General features: G+C 48.7%; 1 protein-coding gene across 2 annotated transcripts in view; it reads right to left on the reverse strand.

Moving 5' to 3' along the window:
- Positions 1 to 16,332, reverse strand: part of DSCAML1 (DS cell adhesion molecule like 1) — a 181,783-nt gene that overhangs the window by 19,794 nt on the left and 145,657 nt on the right. For both annotated transcript variants that reach the window (XM_077306938.1, XM_077306937.1), the window contains 2 exons: positions 15,621 to 15,776; positions 2,681 to 2,820 (listed from right to left, as the gene is read on the reverse strand). In XM_077306938.1, the coding sequence (XP_077163053.1) occupies positions 2,681 to 2,820; positions 15,621 to 15,776 (296 nt within the window). The remainder of the gene's footprint in view (positions 1 to 2,680; positions 2,821 to 15,620; positions 15,777 to 16,332) is intronic.

Below are 16,332 nucleotides of genomic sequence, written 5' to 3' on the forward strand. Positions count from 1 at the left end.
AAGGACTGATTAGTTATTCTAGCAAGGAATTATATGCTGCATATTTGTGGATGTTGTGATGCTGTTTACTAATTTGCTATTAATTTACTCTCTCCTTATATATGTACTCATATGATCCCTGTTCCATTGTCTGAGGACGTGAACATGCACACGAAAGCTCAAGCCTTGAATAAATCTTTTTTTATCTTAAAGGTGCCATTGAACTCAAATTTTGTTCTGCTACTTCAGACCAACATGGCTACCAAACTTAATCTATCTGTAATTTCTTATTTAACTGTATGAAATTTATAATAAATGCACATGTTTTGCCCACTGATGAAGAGTGAGGTTCACTTCAGACCTTGAGACTCAAGTGCTCCCCATGGGGCCCTGAAGATTATGTCTTCTTTTTGGCAAAGCAGCCATTACACAGAAGAATACAAGGTCACAGCTACATCCATTCTGTGGCTGCGCAAAGCAAACAACAACAGTTCCTACTGTATGTGTCAATACTAAGGAAAAGCTGGGGAAGCTGAAGCTCTTGAGCAAAGGAGTGCAGTGGTTGTGCCGATCACCCTTTCCTCTTCCAGTACCACCAGTCTCTAGGCCTCTCAGCTGAATGAAAAAGCAGCCATATGGAGGACCATCTGTGGACAGCCAGAACTGCTTCCCCACCATCCTAGATGACAAAAACCCACCAGGTGAGATGTGCTCTCTCTCTCTCTCTCTCTCTCTCTCTCTCTGTGTCAATTTCCAATTGGGAAAGACTGTACATGGGCATCAGAGGGAGAGGAGGAGCTTTTGCAGACATCTCTCCAGTGAGAAGGACATGTTAGAAGAAGCTCTGCTGTGTACATGTTGGGCACTATTTTTATGCACTCACTCACCTGCAGTGACAGTTACTGTCTCATGTCCACCATATGTCAAAAGCCATGGTCTAGTGGGCTTTGGATACATGCATAAGAACAATGCATGTGCATGTATATTATGCACATAAAATTTAAATATACCCCATATTTAAATATGCAAGCATAAATATTACATTGCATACATAATTTTTAAGTCAAATGACAGCTTTGACAAGATGCCAAGAAAACAATATCAGATCCCAGTGGTTGCACCAGCTGCTTTGATGAGAGGATTATGTTGCCCTGGAAACCAGGGGCTCAGCCACTGAAATGCATCTGAGGAGCCCTGCCTGCCTGCCTGCCTGCCTACCGTCCACCTTCTCTCCTCCTCTGGCAGCAGGGACAGGATGGCAGGATGCCGCCAAAGCCCTGGATCAAGTTGGGGGGGGGGAGTATCACACTCTAATATAGTAACAACTGCAATAATGATGCCTCTTCCCTTTTATCTTGAGACAGCCATAGGGAACCTCCATGTAGCAGGAAAAGCTGCTTCTTTATCTACTGCACATACCAAATGTATAATGCAGTTCTCAGGACATTTCGAATTCATCTGGCCTTGTTTGAAGAAACTAGTTGTTTATGGACTACCTTTGCAGTGATCCTAGGCCACAACTCCCATCCCTCATCACGTAAAAAGATTTTGCCACATTAAGCACGATTCACCTCACAAGAGAAGACTGAGAAGTAGGAACTGAGCAGTTCAGCCCTCTCTTCATCATAATGTCACTTTGTGGTCCCTGCAAAGATCCTACTATGTTCTTATTATTTTTCTTACTTTGAATATAACTAAAGAACCCTTTATTGGTGTTTTTATCTTTTCTTGCTAGCCTAAGTTCATACTGAGCTTTAGCTTTTCTAACATTCTCCCTACCAGCATTGGTTATTTGTTTATATTCCTTCATGGTTATAAGTGTCATATCCCATCTCCAAGGTGGCTCTGGAAGGTTGGCTTAGGGCTTAGTTGGGTCAGCCCAACTCCCCCCCCCCCCCCACTCTTGCACTCTTGGTTCCCTTTCATCTGTAATTTACAACCTGCAAACCTATATGCCATCCACCTCCCCCCTCCCAAAAAATAATAACCTCGGTCTTATCTATCAGTGTCCTTGATTCACAGAGAGCAGTGTTCCCTTCTACAGTTATTGTCATTGAACTAGCCTTTGAATGTATGTCTCGCTCCCTCATTGGACTTAGTTTAAAGCCCTCCTCACCAGGTCCATAAGACTCTTTGCAAAGACATTTCCCCCCCCCCTTCTGAGGTGCAAACCGTCTCCTGATAGAAGAGCAGCAGGGGCAAAGGGGGACTGCCAAGGCCAATGCTGCTGAGGGGCCATCCTTCGAAACTTCTCGCCCACAAATCTAGAGCAGGTGGAGCTCCAGAAAAGAAAGTACTGACAGCCACCAACAGTGTGACCGAAAGAGGAGGCAGGGTGAGTGGAGTCCTCCCCACTCCATGCACCACATTTCCCACACACACATCAATGGCTTGAGATGGATCACAAACAGCCTTAGGGCCCAGACACCTTTTTGCCAGAGGTGAACCTTGTGGCTGAATGGAGGACTCCCATCCTCTCAGGAACTTACCAAGCCCAGGCATCTCAAATCTTTCTGATATCTATTTATGTGAGCTAGCACTTTGGACATCGGGCAAGGCTTCTCAGAATATGTTTTAGAGGGAAGGATATTGTGTTTTCTTTTAAGAGTTAACTCACCTGGAGCCATCAAGAGAAACACAGCTGAGATAGCAAAATAAGCCACCATAACCCATTGCCCCAATTCAATGGTGGCCTACTCACCGGCTGACCAGATCCAGGGCTGGAGCAGAAAATGGTGTACTTTCGGATGACCCCATTGGGTTTGGTAGGTGGGAGCCAAGACACCACCACACTGCTAGCGGAGGAAGGGACCGCTTTGATTCCAGCAGGGGGACCAGGAACTAGAGGAGGGAGAACATAGGACAGGCCATTAACCTAGGGAGGAGATGCTTCCCATAACTAGGGGAATACGTATATATGCCTGAGCAAGCTTACTGAGAATGTAGGTCAAACAAAGCATACCAAAGGAGACCTTCTTTCACAGAAGCCCCTTACAATGTGACATGGTTGGTACACTTTCCTATGGGAAGGGATGGGCTTGTAGGTCAGGAGGCAGCCCCCATCTGCTCCATAGAGACGACGACGACGACGACGACGACGACGAAGAAGAAGAAGAAGAAGAAGAAGAAGAAGAAGAAGAAGAAGAAGAGCCATTCCGCACAACAACCAATGTTGCCAAGTGTTTTCAGAATGCAGAAACGTTATATTCAATAGTGGAATTTCGTCATTCCGCATACCTTTATTTTTAGTGGAATATAGAAGTCCCAGTAGTGTTGTATTAATTCCCCACATGTTTCTGGTCTTGCTGGAATCGCAACAAAGGAAGCGATATTTTTCTGTGCTTCTTCCCGCCCCTGGCTGTCAATCAAATGGAACAGCCAATGGGCTGTTGTGTTCATGCTCCTGAAAAGCCCCTTTCCCTTTAAGAACTGTTTTTAAAAAAATGCAAACACACCCGTTGCAACGAATCTGTGTTAAATTTTCAGAAAGACCTTTTCTGCTGGCGCAGCTGGCGCTTAATCATTTACACGCTCCTCAAGTTAACCCCCCCCCATGGGCGCAATTTGTGGCCAAAATTATGGGCAGTGCCGAACAGGGGGCTGTGTTGTGCTTGGGAACTTCAAAGACACTTGCAGTAGGGAGCTTTGTTTAACTTTTAATCACTTCTGTGGAGGGACTTTAGCTGGAGAAGCCTCTGAGAAGCCTCGCTGGTTCGTTGCTTTCCCCAGTCTGGATGAGTTCAAATCCCCTGGGCCGAATGAAATGCACCTGAGAGTGCTCAAAGAACTTTCCAGAGAACTTGCAGAACCCTTGTCCATCATCTTCTGGACCTCTTTAAGGACTGGAGATGTCCCGGAGGACTGGAAGAGAGCAAATGTTATTCCGATCTTCAAAAAAGGGAGGAAGGATGACCCGGGAAACTATAGACCAGTGAGTCTGACCTCTGTTGTGGGGAAGATAATGGAGCAGATATTAAAGTGAGCAATCTGCAAACATCTGGAGGACAATTTGGTGATCCAAGGAATTCAGCATGGATTTGTCTCCAACAGGTCCTGTCAGACCAACCTGGTTTCCTTTTTTGACCAAGTAACAGGTTTGCTGGATCATGGAAATTCAGTTGATGTCGTTTACTTGGATTTTAGTAAAGCTTTTGATAAGGTTCCCCATGATGTTCTGATGGATAAATTGAAGGACTGTAGTCTGGATTTTCAGATAGTTAGGTGGCTAGGGAATTGGTTAGAGCAGTGGTCCCCAACCTGCGGGCCGCGGCCCGGTGCCGGGCCGCGAAGGCCATGGCGCCGGGCCGTGGCTCCCTCTCCCCGCCCCCCCTCGCAGTAAAAAACTTCCCAGGCCGCAAGCCCGATGCGGGGGCGCGGCCCGATGTGGGGGCGCGGCTCGCGGGCGCGGCCCGATGCGTGGGCGTGGCCCGCGCGGGCGCTGGCCGCGGGCCGCGCCCCAATGCCCTGCCGGTCCCCAACCTCAGAAAGGTTGGGGACCACTGGGTTAGAGAACCGCATTCAAAGAGTTGTTGTCAATGGTGTTTCATCAGACTGGAGGGAGGTGAGTAGCGGAGTACCACAGGGCTCGGTGCTTGGCCCAGTACCTTTTAACATATTTATTAATGATCTAGATGAGGGGGTGAAGGGACTACTCATGAAGTTTGCAGATGACACCAAATTGGCAGGACTGGCAAATACTCTGGAAGATAGAGACAGAGTTCAACAAGATCTGAACATAATGGAAAAATGGGCAAATGAGAACAAGATGCAATTTAATAAACATAAGTGTAAAGTTATGCATCTGGGTCAGCATGCTTACTGGTAACTTCTAGGTAACACTGTGTGTGAACGAGACCTTGGGGTACTTGTGGATTGTAAACTAAACATGAGCAGGCAGTGTGATGCAGTGGTAAAAAAGGCGAATGCCATTTTGGGCTGTATAAACAGGGGCATTACATCAAAATCACAAGACGTCATAGTCCCATTGTATACAGCACTGGTCAGACCACACCCGGAGTACTGTGTGCAGTTCTGGAGGCCTCACTTCAAGAAGGACGTAGATAAAATTGAAAGGGTACAGAGGAGAGCGACGAAGATGATCTGGGGCCGAGGGACCAAACCCTATGAAGATAGGTTGAGGGACTTGGGGATGTTCAGCCTGGAGAAAAGGAGGTTGAGAGGGGACATGATAGCCCTCTTTAAGTATTTGAAAGGTTGTCACTTGGAAGAGGGCAGAATGCTGTTTCCGTTGGCTGCAGAGGAGAGGACACGCAGTAATGGGTTTAAACTACAACGATATAGGCTAGATATCAGGAAAAAGATTTTTATAGTGGAATAGGCTGCCTAAGGAGGTGATAAGGAGGCTCCCCCCCACTGGCAGTCTTCAAGCAAAGGTTGGATACACACTTTTCTTGGATGTTTTAGGATGCTTAGGGCTTATCCTGCGTTGAGCAGGGGGTTGGACTAGATGGCCTGTATGGCCCCTTCCAACTCTATGATTCTACGATATACTGAGACACAAGACTCGCCCATGGAATCCACTGTTCTTGGTGAAGACTCTGGCGCCTCAACAAAGATAGGTGGCTATTTCTCTGCTATTCATGGAAGAATGTTTGGACTGTATGTTTTTTCATTTGTGCAGGAGCACCTGACCATAAGGAAGGCTGAGCGTCAAAGAATTGAGACTTTAGAAATCTCATGCTGGAGAAGACTCTTGCGAGTCCCTTGGACTGCAAGGCGAACAAACCGGTCAGTCCTAGAGGAGATAAGCCCGGACTACTCCTTAGAAGGCCAGATCCTGAAGATGAAACTCAAATACTTTGGCCAATTCATGAGAAGGAAGGACTCCCTGGAGAAGAGCCTAATGCTGGGAGCGATTGAGGGCAAAAGAAGAAGGGGATGACAGAGAATGAGGTGGCTGGATGGAGTCACTGAAGCAGTTGGTGCAAACTTAAATGGACTTTGAGGAATGGTAGAGGACAGGAAGGCTTGGAGGATCATTGTCCATGGGGTTGCGATGGGTCGCACCTAACAACCACACCTGACGTGAACACACTGGAAGGAAGCTTTCCTCGTGGGGTAGTGAGTGTGAAAGTACCCATTAACAACAACCTGTTTTTTTGCCACAAAACAATTTAATTGTCTGGACACCAACCCAGGACAGCCACGGGCTCCCAGGAGAATGATTTCAAAATTGGCAAGGGAGATGCCAGAAGGTACAGATGTAACAGGTCCTCTTATTCATCTGGCCCACATCAGTGTTCTCTTGTTGAATGAGAACAGGGGGGAGGGAAAGTTTTGGTGCAGAGTTGTCTACAGATATTTCTTGGGGGGGGGGTAATCATTTCGTAATAGGACGATTTTATTCTGTGTGCTGTTTTCTGTGTTCACAGATGAAAAGTCAGAGGCAGATAATGGAGAGGAGGAGGCAGCCGAACCACAGCTGAGGAACCCAGAAGAACAAATGGCATGGCAGGGTAGGGGGGGGGCAGCTGCCTACCTGCCTTGTCAACGGCCAGGTGGGAAATGGCAGCTGGCAGCGAAGGCGGCCTAGGTTGGGAGGTGGGCAGGTCGGGAGGTGGGCTGACAGGCGGAGGGCCGAATCGGCTGGCACTTTGCGCCAGCCCACTGGGCCCTCCGCCTGTCAGTTCGGGGGCAAGGGGCCAATTGTCGGCCCCCCTATCCCGGACCGAGCCCTCCCACATAGCCCTTAGCCTTTTATTTATACCGCTCCTGCGGAGCGGTGTAAAGATAAGTGAAGTTGACTCTTGTTTTGGATGCTGCCTCTCATGTTCCTCATTTCTCTGGGGCTTGGCGAGGGTCTAAGATTGCAGCAGAATCTTTACAGTCATGAATCCTGAAATAGCATGTGTGTTTTTGCCCTGGAGGTGTGTCACCATGGATTTACAATTTGGTTCCATGGAGGGAAATATAAGGGGAGACAGAACTTTTAAAATGAAACTTGTATGTGGTTGCAATGGGGTGATGGCCTAATAGCAAGATTCACATTTCTTCAAGGGTATTACATTGCTTATTAAGCTCTATTGTCAAATTATATTACAGCACCTCTCTCCAACCCTGCAAAACAGAAGAGAAGGTGGAATTCCAGGCCAAGTTTACTGATTTCCCCATGCACCTGCTGTGTTAAAGCAAGATTACTAGCTGTTGGATGGCTTTGGATCTTAACTTATTTAGCCAAAAAAAAAAGATAAAAAACACCCACCCATGTGCCTGCAATGCTCGAGTGGGTGCTTCCCTGATGCCTTCCAAATCAGCATCATTTGATTGTGGAAGGGGGTTTGTCCACTCTCCCTGTTTTTTGATGCTCTTGGAAGCGAGAACAAGTTCCAAGAGCGCCTCTGCCTCGGCTTTCTACGAAAAGGCGCCCTTCCTTGGCAGAGGCATCTTGCAGAACGATGTTTGAACAAGAAAGAGAAAGCGTTACTTTGACCCCCCCCCCTTTTTTTAAGTAGCAAATTGCTCCTCCAATGGGATGAGCCTTGTTAACACTACACAGACTAGGGGTTTTACAACTACCCAGAACTGCCTTGGAAAACACAGCTCTGCAAGAGCTTGCCACCTCATCCTGGCAGCAAGGTGAGCCCTCTTTGATTTCTTTTGCATTAGTGCCCTTCTAGTGTGTGCTTTTCTCCTGATGGTGATCATCCTTTCTTGGTATGCCAAAGTCTGATCCATCATCCTCAAAATGGTGGCTCGAACATGTCCAGCAAGGAAAAGCACCTGAGCCAACAAGGCAAAAATGATGTTCTCCATTGCCACGTTACTCTGGGAACAAGCACCAGGAAAGGGCGAACAAAGTGGGAGGGCGGCCAGGTGTACGTATGGGTGCCTCTAAGTGGGTAAAAAAAAGAGAGCCAGTTTGGTGTAGTGGTTAGGAATGCGGACTTCTAATCTGGCATGCCAGGTTCGATTCTGCGCTCCCTCACATGCAACCAGCTGGGTGACCTTGGGCTCGCCACGGCACTGAAAACTGTTCTGACCCGGCAGTGATATCAGCGCTCTCTCAGCCTCACCCACCCCACAGGGTGTCTGTTGGGGGGAGAGGAATGGAAAGGTGACTGTAAGCCGCTTTGAGCCTCCTTCGGGTAGGGAAAAGCGGCATATAAGAACCAACTCTTCTTCTTCTTCTTCTAATCTGTGGCTGTGTCTTGTGGCATGTCTAGTTTCTTGTACGTTTTTCATCCGAAACTATATTTTATTTGGAAAAGACCATGAAAAGCAGTTCTCTGTGAAGCAATGAATGTACACATATTCATTGTCACATGTGTTTTCAGATTAAAAAAAAAAATTAAAGGGAAAGGGGCATTTCAGAGCCACAAGGGTGATTCTCCATTTCACTGGCTCTTCAGTTTGATTAATGGGCAGAGGCAGGCAGAATCGCCACAAATTTAGAACGTCTTGTTTGCAATTTCTGCGAGAAAAGAAACATGTGAGTAACCAAAAAAGCACTACAGGGGTCATGACTTTGCCGCTACAATTTGCTGTGTGCGAAATCCTAAATTCCACTATAGATTGTAGCGGTTCAGGAGGCTGCAGACATTCAGCAACGTTGCCAGATGTGCGGAATCACCCTAAGTGTAGGTCAGCTCTGTGCCAATGTACTGTTAACCATAGTTCATACTTTAAAGATAAGTGAGATAGCACAAACCAGCCTGTGTGTGTGTGTGTGTGTGTGGGGGGGATTGCTTCCCTAGCTCTTTCAGCTGGAAAAGGGCTGCTGTGTGAGCTGCCCTCCTAGCTGGATTTCTGCGCCTGGAATGCGGTCTGCTGAAGCTCTCTTATCAGCAACCAATCAGATGCTTGTCCGTGCCATTCCTGGCACACTGCAGCCTCTAGTCACCAAAGCTGAACGGGACAGAAAGCCACTGGGTTGGAGAGCAGAAAGGGCGGGTGTGGCTGGCCGCGAAAGGAGCATGTGGAATCCTCAACAAAGGGACAGGCCTGCTGGTTCTGTCTTGGAGACCCTGGAGGCTTGTTGAGGAAGGGGAAAACATTCCTCATCTGGCCACTCTTCAGGCTGCTGACTCTCAGCTGACCAATTCCTGGCAAGGGGGGGTGGTGGAGCCTGGGAAGGGGTGCCTGATCCCTGTCATCCATGGTCATTCCAAGGGATCTCTGGCAACCTTGCCTGCTTGTAATACTACTACTACTACTACTACTACTACTACTACTACTACTACTACTACTACTACTAATCTCTCCCTCTTAATAAAACAGTAAGAAGGGTGATCAAAACTCCTGGATTGGCCCCCTTGGCCCTGGACTGACAAATGAAGGGGCCAATCGGAAGGTGCAAAGCGCCTTCGGATTTGGCCCTTACCAGGACAGACCAGAGTTTCAGGGCAATCTGGAGACATGGCTGCCAGTCTGCTCCTGACCACCGCAGGGAGAGGAGGTCAGCAGGGCTGCCAAGGGGGATGAGAACAGAGGCAGTGCCAGCCCTTTTTGCCCCAAGCCAGTCCTAACTGTCATGTCCAACTGTCATTTTGCCTCAGAGCCCTGACAGAGCTGGCAGGAGGCTGCTGAGTGCTCCCCCCCCCCCTTCCTTCAGGCCTGCTGAGAAGGAGCCTCTGACAGGCTCTGACTGAGGGGAGGGAGGCCTTTCCAAGAGGCCACAGAAAAGCCCCTTCTCACTTAAAATACTGCTCTGGCTGGAGGTTAGACACAGCCAAGCCATATGTCTTTCTTCTTTGCAACTCTCTGCAGATTTGAGGTCTACTGCACAGCATTATTCTGCAGACGAAACTGGATGCTGTTGCAGAGTTTCTTTTGTCTCCTGTTTCATCTGCACAACAACCCTTTAAATTCAACAACAACCTGTGGCCTTAAATGTTTCTTCTCTACCACAACCCTGTCCAAAGTAGCCCTTTCTGCCTGGGGAGCTAATCTTTATACTCCGCAGGTGAGCTGTAATTCCAGGAGATCTCCAGGCCCCACCTGGAGGTGGGCTACCCCTGGGTTGGAAATATTCCTGGAGGTTTGGAGGTGGGACTTCAAAATCGTACAATGCCTCAGAGTCCAGCTTTCAAAGGAGCCATTTTTGCCTGCAGTTGGGAGGGAGTGGTGCAGGTGTGTCCCTCCTGGGCTATGGGCTATGGCCAGCCCTTACCAGCAACTGTTTGTATTCTGGGACGCAGAAAGGCAGACCAGCATCAGTCCCATGAGTCTGGAAAGGCCAGGAAGATCTAAATAAATATGTACAGCCTGAAACTGTAAATAGTGAACAAGTAAATGGCTGGAGTGTCATGGGAACTGCAATAACTTTTTTCAACCTTGGCCTGGCAAATTAAAAAACAGTATAAAAAAACCTTACTAAGGTCAAGACTTCTGTGCACATAGAGTCTTCCTCTTAGGGTTGCCAGCTTCCATGTGAGGTTCTCTACCCCACCTCCCTCATGGGGAGTCTGCTATGGGGAGAGAAAGGGAAGACAACTGGAAAATGCTTTGAGACAACTGAGGCCTGCTGGGTCATTGCGGCCCATTGCCAGTTCTCTCAGACCTCTCACAGCCCCACATCCCTCCCAGGTTGGCTCTTGTGGGGAAACTAAGGGAAAAGAGGTTTGTAAACCGCTTTGAGATTCCTTTGGGTAGTAAACAACAGGGTACAAAAATCCGTTCTTCTTCTAAGGAACCACCATGAAAGAAGCATGTGGGCAAATAACATTTTATCAACAGTGAAAAGATGGAGAAGAAGGGTGGACACCTGTGTACTGTGACTACCCCATGTGTATTAGGGCCGAGGGGCATTTCGGTGTCTGTGGCCTAATTCACACAAGAAGGGAAATGACGCAGAACTAGGAGGGGTTGGTTGCCTTGAAATTTCCCCCTAAGAAGAGTCTCCAGTCTGATTTTCCCTTCACATATCTGATGACATGGCTCTGGAAAGCTCATCTGTAACCATTATGCCACAATTCCCAAAGGTCAGTCCTATCCCACACTCAACGAACATTCCAAGCCCATATCTCTACACCCATGACCTAATTTGCCACCATGCCACCACAACCTCCCACACAACACACACATTTAACCCCATGTCCTTACAGACTGGACAACTCCTCCCCTTCCTCTTCTCACTGCCAAGCTCTAGCACCCGTTGTATTCTTGGATACAACGGGCTTTGCCCCTAGTAGTAGTAGTAGTAGTAGTAGTAGTAGTAGTAGTAGTAGTAGTAGTAGTAGTAGTAGTAGTAGTAGTAGTAGTAGTAATAGTAATAATAATGATAATGATAATGATAACGATAACAACAACAACAATAATGATAATATAAAGCATGCCTGCAGAGCTGGCCCCTGACGCTCCCGAGCCCCGCTAGCGCCCGCTGCATTCAGACTGCAGCGGGCTTATTTACTAGTAATAATAATAATTATTATTATTATTAATTCAATTTATTAACCCCCACTCTCAGGTGGCTTGTGGCAGTTTACAAAAGTCCAGCTAAAAACCCATTAAAAAGCCATTAAAACCCCCATTAAAATGGACTATCACAACATCCACAACACAACAATCACAGCAGCAAAATGGCAGAACCCTCAACCCCCCCTACCCTTCTATGAGAGGGAGGAGAAAGAAGAGACAAGTCAGAAATGATATTCGTTGTTAGCATCAGGGGAACTCCACTTGCTCTTCCTGCACTAATCCGGCCTCAACCATAGATCTGGCGGAAGAGCTCCGTTTTGCAGGCCCTGGAGATGACGGAAAGGTCCCGCAGGGCCCGCAGCTCACCCAGAAGCTCATTCCATCAGGTCGGGGCCAGGACCGAGAAGGCTCTGGCCCTGGTCGAGGCCAGGCGTGCCTATCTGGGGCCTCCCATTTCTTGCTCTTGTCAGGGGCTGGGATGGGTCACAAGAAGGGAGTGGAAGCCCAAGTAGGAGAGCTAGGCCTGAAGCCCCACCAAGGCTGGAAATGGGCAGGGACCCAATAATGTGCCCTACCTAGAGCTGCAGGGGTCTGGGTCCCCTTGGGTCACAGCCAAGCCCAGAGTCCTCCAAAACAGGAGGAAACAGCCAGAGGCAGGCCCAGGGGCTGAGAAGGCCAAAGGGGCATGCCCAAGTTTCCCCTCAGGAGGAAAAATGGGGTCTGGGTCCCATGCAGATTAAAGACGGATTCCTGCCTGCTCTGCTCCTTCCTTCTTCCCTCCTGTAGCTCCTTCCGGCTCCTATCCACAGACCCAAAACCTCAGTGCCACCTCCCCTTGCTGCCCCCATCAGCAGAGCTGTTCTGCAGGCCCCCCAGAAGGGAAGAGGGAGAGGAGGTAAAGAAGTGGTGACACAATTTGTTCTGGCAGAAGCAGGCATTTCAGCCTCTCAGCTCGCTCTAAATGAGACAGATTTGAATTTTAAATGAGAGCCATGAGACACTCCAGGCTCCAGGCTGAAGGGGGAGGGGATGGCAAAGAGACTCATCAGCCACTCCAGACATGGCAGGGGGGGGTGGCCCCACCACAACAATGCCAGGACTCAGGTGTCATCTGCCCAATCAAAAAGAACAAGGGGGCTGCCACGGGTATGCCCCCACCCCACCCAGCGAGGCCAGTATTTGCCTCAGGGCCCTCTCCTGCTGGGTGGGGAAAGAGACACTCACGCATCCTCTTGCATGCCACTGCAGTGGGAATTGGTCAGCCAGGCCCAGCAAAGGCCTTAGGGCCAGCCAGCAAACCAGCTTGGGCTGCAGGCTGAGAAAGGCCTCCTCTTGGCTGCACACCCGAGTCTGGGCTCATGGGCCCCTGCTGCTCCTGGGCTCTCCCCCAGCCCCCTTAAAAAGGACCCACTCCTTCCTGAGACACAGCCGCCGCCTGCTGTGGTCACTCTGGAAAGCGTGGCTGCTTCCCAAACTCTCCCCATGGATTCTGGTACTCTGCAAAGCATCAGAAGGCAACATTTTTCAAGATGGGTATTTCTGAAATCCCCACTGTAAGTCATAGTGACAATGGGATTCAAGGCGAAGGAAAGAATTAATGGAGCAGCTCAGTCCTTTGGTTGTGTAGGAAGGAGAGGGGAAAAGCCTCAATATTTCCAGGGAAGCTCTTGTTTTCCTCTGGCTCGGGGTTCTGTGTTTTGTTCTTAATTTCTCTTTTACTCTTTTGGAGGGCTGGTGGAGAAAAGCAAAATAATATGCACACTATAAAAAATATGTTCCTTGTAAAACAGCATTTATTTTTCTTTTAATTTTTCAAATAGGTTGAAGATTTTGTTCCCCTAGGATTCTCAGTCCTACATCAGTTATGGATGGTGGGACAGGGATGGGTGTGGCCATTCTATTTTGGGAGGATTCTTCCTTCAGGACATTTCCAAGCCAACAATCCCAGGAATTCAGTGTGTTGGCCTGAGGTCAGACCTGGTTGAGAGTTTGGCTATCAGGCTGGTATACCATCTGCCAAATGCACCAGCAGACACCCTGTCAAACCTGCTAGAGGTGGTGGTCGAGTGGACTCAGTGGAATAGGCTACCTAAGGAGGTGGTGAGCTCCCCCTCACTGGCAGTCTTCAAGCAAAGGTTGGATACACACTTTTCTTGGATGCTTTAGGATGCTTTGGGCTGATCCTGTGTTGAGCAGGGGGTTGGACTAGATGGCCTGTATGGCCCCTTCCGGTGATTCTATGATTCTATGGTACCCCAGATTTATCATCCTGAGGGACTTCAATGTCCATGCCTCTGGATTGGGCCCGCACCTGGTGGCATCCATGGCCACAGTAGGACTCTTGCAATTTGTTACCAGTTCTACCCATCTGGTGGGTGAAGAAGAAGGAGAGTTGGTTCTTATATACCACTTTTCTCTACCCGAATGAGTCTCAAAGCAGCTTACAGTCACCTTCCCTTTCCTCTCCCCACAACAGACACAGCCTATGAGATAGGTGAGGCTGAGAGAGCCCTGATATTACTGCCTTGTTGGAACAGCTTTATCAGTGCTCTGGCAAGTTCAAGGTCATCCAGCTGGTTGCATGTGGGGGAGTGAGGAATCAAACCCAGCTTGCCAGATTAGAAGTCTGCACTCCTAACCACTACACCAAGCTGGCTCTCTAAAAGTTGAATTTGCTTTTTGGCACAGGGTTAGAGATGGATCTGATCGTTTCATATACAGTGCCCTGGCCAGACCACTATGTCGTGAAGGCCCGACTATGAATTCCCCACCCCTGAGGCAGAGGGCAGTTTTTTGCCTGTCCATGGAGACTTATGGATCCAGAAGGATTCCTGAATGTTCTGTGGGACCCAAAGCATCCCAACAACTCATTAGATGAGATGGTCACTGACTGGCACAGCCAGATGTTGACCACCATCAATGAAATTACTCTCTGACACCTTCTCCCTGCCTTTTCTAAGCACATCCCCTGGTATACAGAGGAGCTGCATGCTAAGAAATGGCAGCTGAGACGACTAGAGCGGGGTTGGAGGCAAACTCATGATGAAGTGGTGAGAACATCTTACAGGATACTTATCAGAGCCCATGAGATGGCCATGTGAGACGCTAAACGTAAGTTTTATGCCATCGCCATTGCATCTGCAAGCTCATGCTTGGCACAATTATTTCGGGTAATTTGGTCCCTGACCACCCTGCATGAAGGATGCCCAAACAGCAACCAATTGGAAATTAGCTGTGAGGCTTTCACAAGCTATTTTCTGGATAAAATCTCATAATTCCACCACAACATTCCCCCAAAATTTAAAACAGTAATGGAACTGGAGGCTCCTTTGCCATCACTGACGGTTTCTGATGTCTTGCGCAGACCGATGTCAACAGGCTGGTAGCTTCATTGAGGCCAACCACATGTCCTCTAGACCCCTGCCCCTCGTGGCTCCTGAAGCTGAGTGACAAGAAGACCACTTTGGGAGATCATAAATCTGTCCCTGTCTATGGGAACCTTCCCAGATGGTCTGAATGAGGCAGTGATTCACTCTCTATTGAAGAAACTGTCATTGGATCCCCAGGATCCAGCCAGTTACCCAGAAGATAGATTTTCAATGAGATCTGTACATGCAAATGAGAACAAGATGCAATTAATTAAGAAGTGCAGAGTTCTACATCTCAGTCACAAAAATGGGAAACATGCAAACTGGATGGGAGATACACTTCTGGGTAACTGTGTGAACAAGATCTTGAGGTACTTGTGGACTGTAAGCTAAATATGAACAGACAGTGTGATGCAGCATTTAAAAAGGCAAATGTAGTCTTGGGCTGCATCAAGAGAGACATCACCTCAAAATCGCAAGATGTCATAGTTCCATTGTATACGGCACTGGTCAGACCACACCTGGAGTACTGTGTGCAGTTCTGGAGGCCTCACTTCAAAAAAGGATGTGGACAAAATTGAGAGGGTGCGGAGGAGAAGGATGAAGATGATATGGGACCTGGGGATAAAGCCCTATGAGGAAAGGCTGAGGGAACTGGGTATGTTCAGACTGTAGAAAAGGAGGTTGAGGCTGGATAGATACTTATCCTGGATGCTTAGGCTGATCCTGCATTGACTATATGGCCTATGTGGTACCTTCCAGTTCTATGATTCTATGAGTCTATGAACTGGAGCTGTCAGCACAATTTCCCAGCTATCACGGAGAAGGCACAGAGTGCCTGTTGTTGCCCCTCCCCCCCCCGTTCCCCCATGTGCTTGCCCATCCTTTGGCACTCACTGTCTTCCTTGGTCTGGATGTGAAGCACATGGCTGCGAACACCATCTCCAGCCTGGGTGTAGGCCAAGACTTGCACACTGTAGTTGGTGAACTTCTCCATGCCACGCAGTTCCACTCGCTCTCGGGTGGTAGTGATATTCTGCATCTCCCCCCACTCTGTGGGGAAAATTGAGTGGTCAGGGCTGGAGGAGGAGGAGGAGGAGGAGGAGGAGGAGAAGGAAGCTTCCTTTCCTTTCCTGCCCTGCCCCACCCCACCCCACAAAAGCTTCTCACTGGGAGCTAGCAGAAGCCTCAAGGGCCTTTCTGGATTGGCCCTGTGAATGAAACCCACAATGGAGTAGGGTGGGGACTCCCGTCTGTCAACCAGAGTACAGAAATGCAGGGCACGTGCAAAGGGGAAGCAGAGGGCTCCTTGCACTCCATTCCCGAAGGAAGATCTGGAGGTCTGAGCTTAGGTGGGATAGGGATGCCCATGCAATGGAAACAGAGGATCCTGCCAGAGGCACAGGGAGGCACCATCTGCCCAGAGCCATATGACCACCTGAGCGCAGGCCAGGACAGCAGAGCATTCTCAAGGGTGTGCCAGACCACTCCCCTGTCTGACCCCCTGCACCATCGAGATCCCCATAACTCATGGTCCTTAGAGCTGCACTGTCCCTTGGTGCACCTGCTCTTGCTGGTCATGAACAAGCCAGACTCTCTTCCCCCAGCA

The sequence above is a fragment of the Paroedura picta genome, chromosome 12 (genome assembly GCF_049243985.1).
Source record: "Paroedura picta isolate Pp20150507F chromosome 12, Ppicta_v3.0, whole genome shotgun sequence".
Lineage (NCBI taxonomy): Eukaryota > Metazoa > Chordata > Lepidosauria > Squamata > Gekkonidae > Paroedura > Paroedura picta.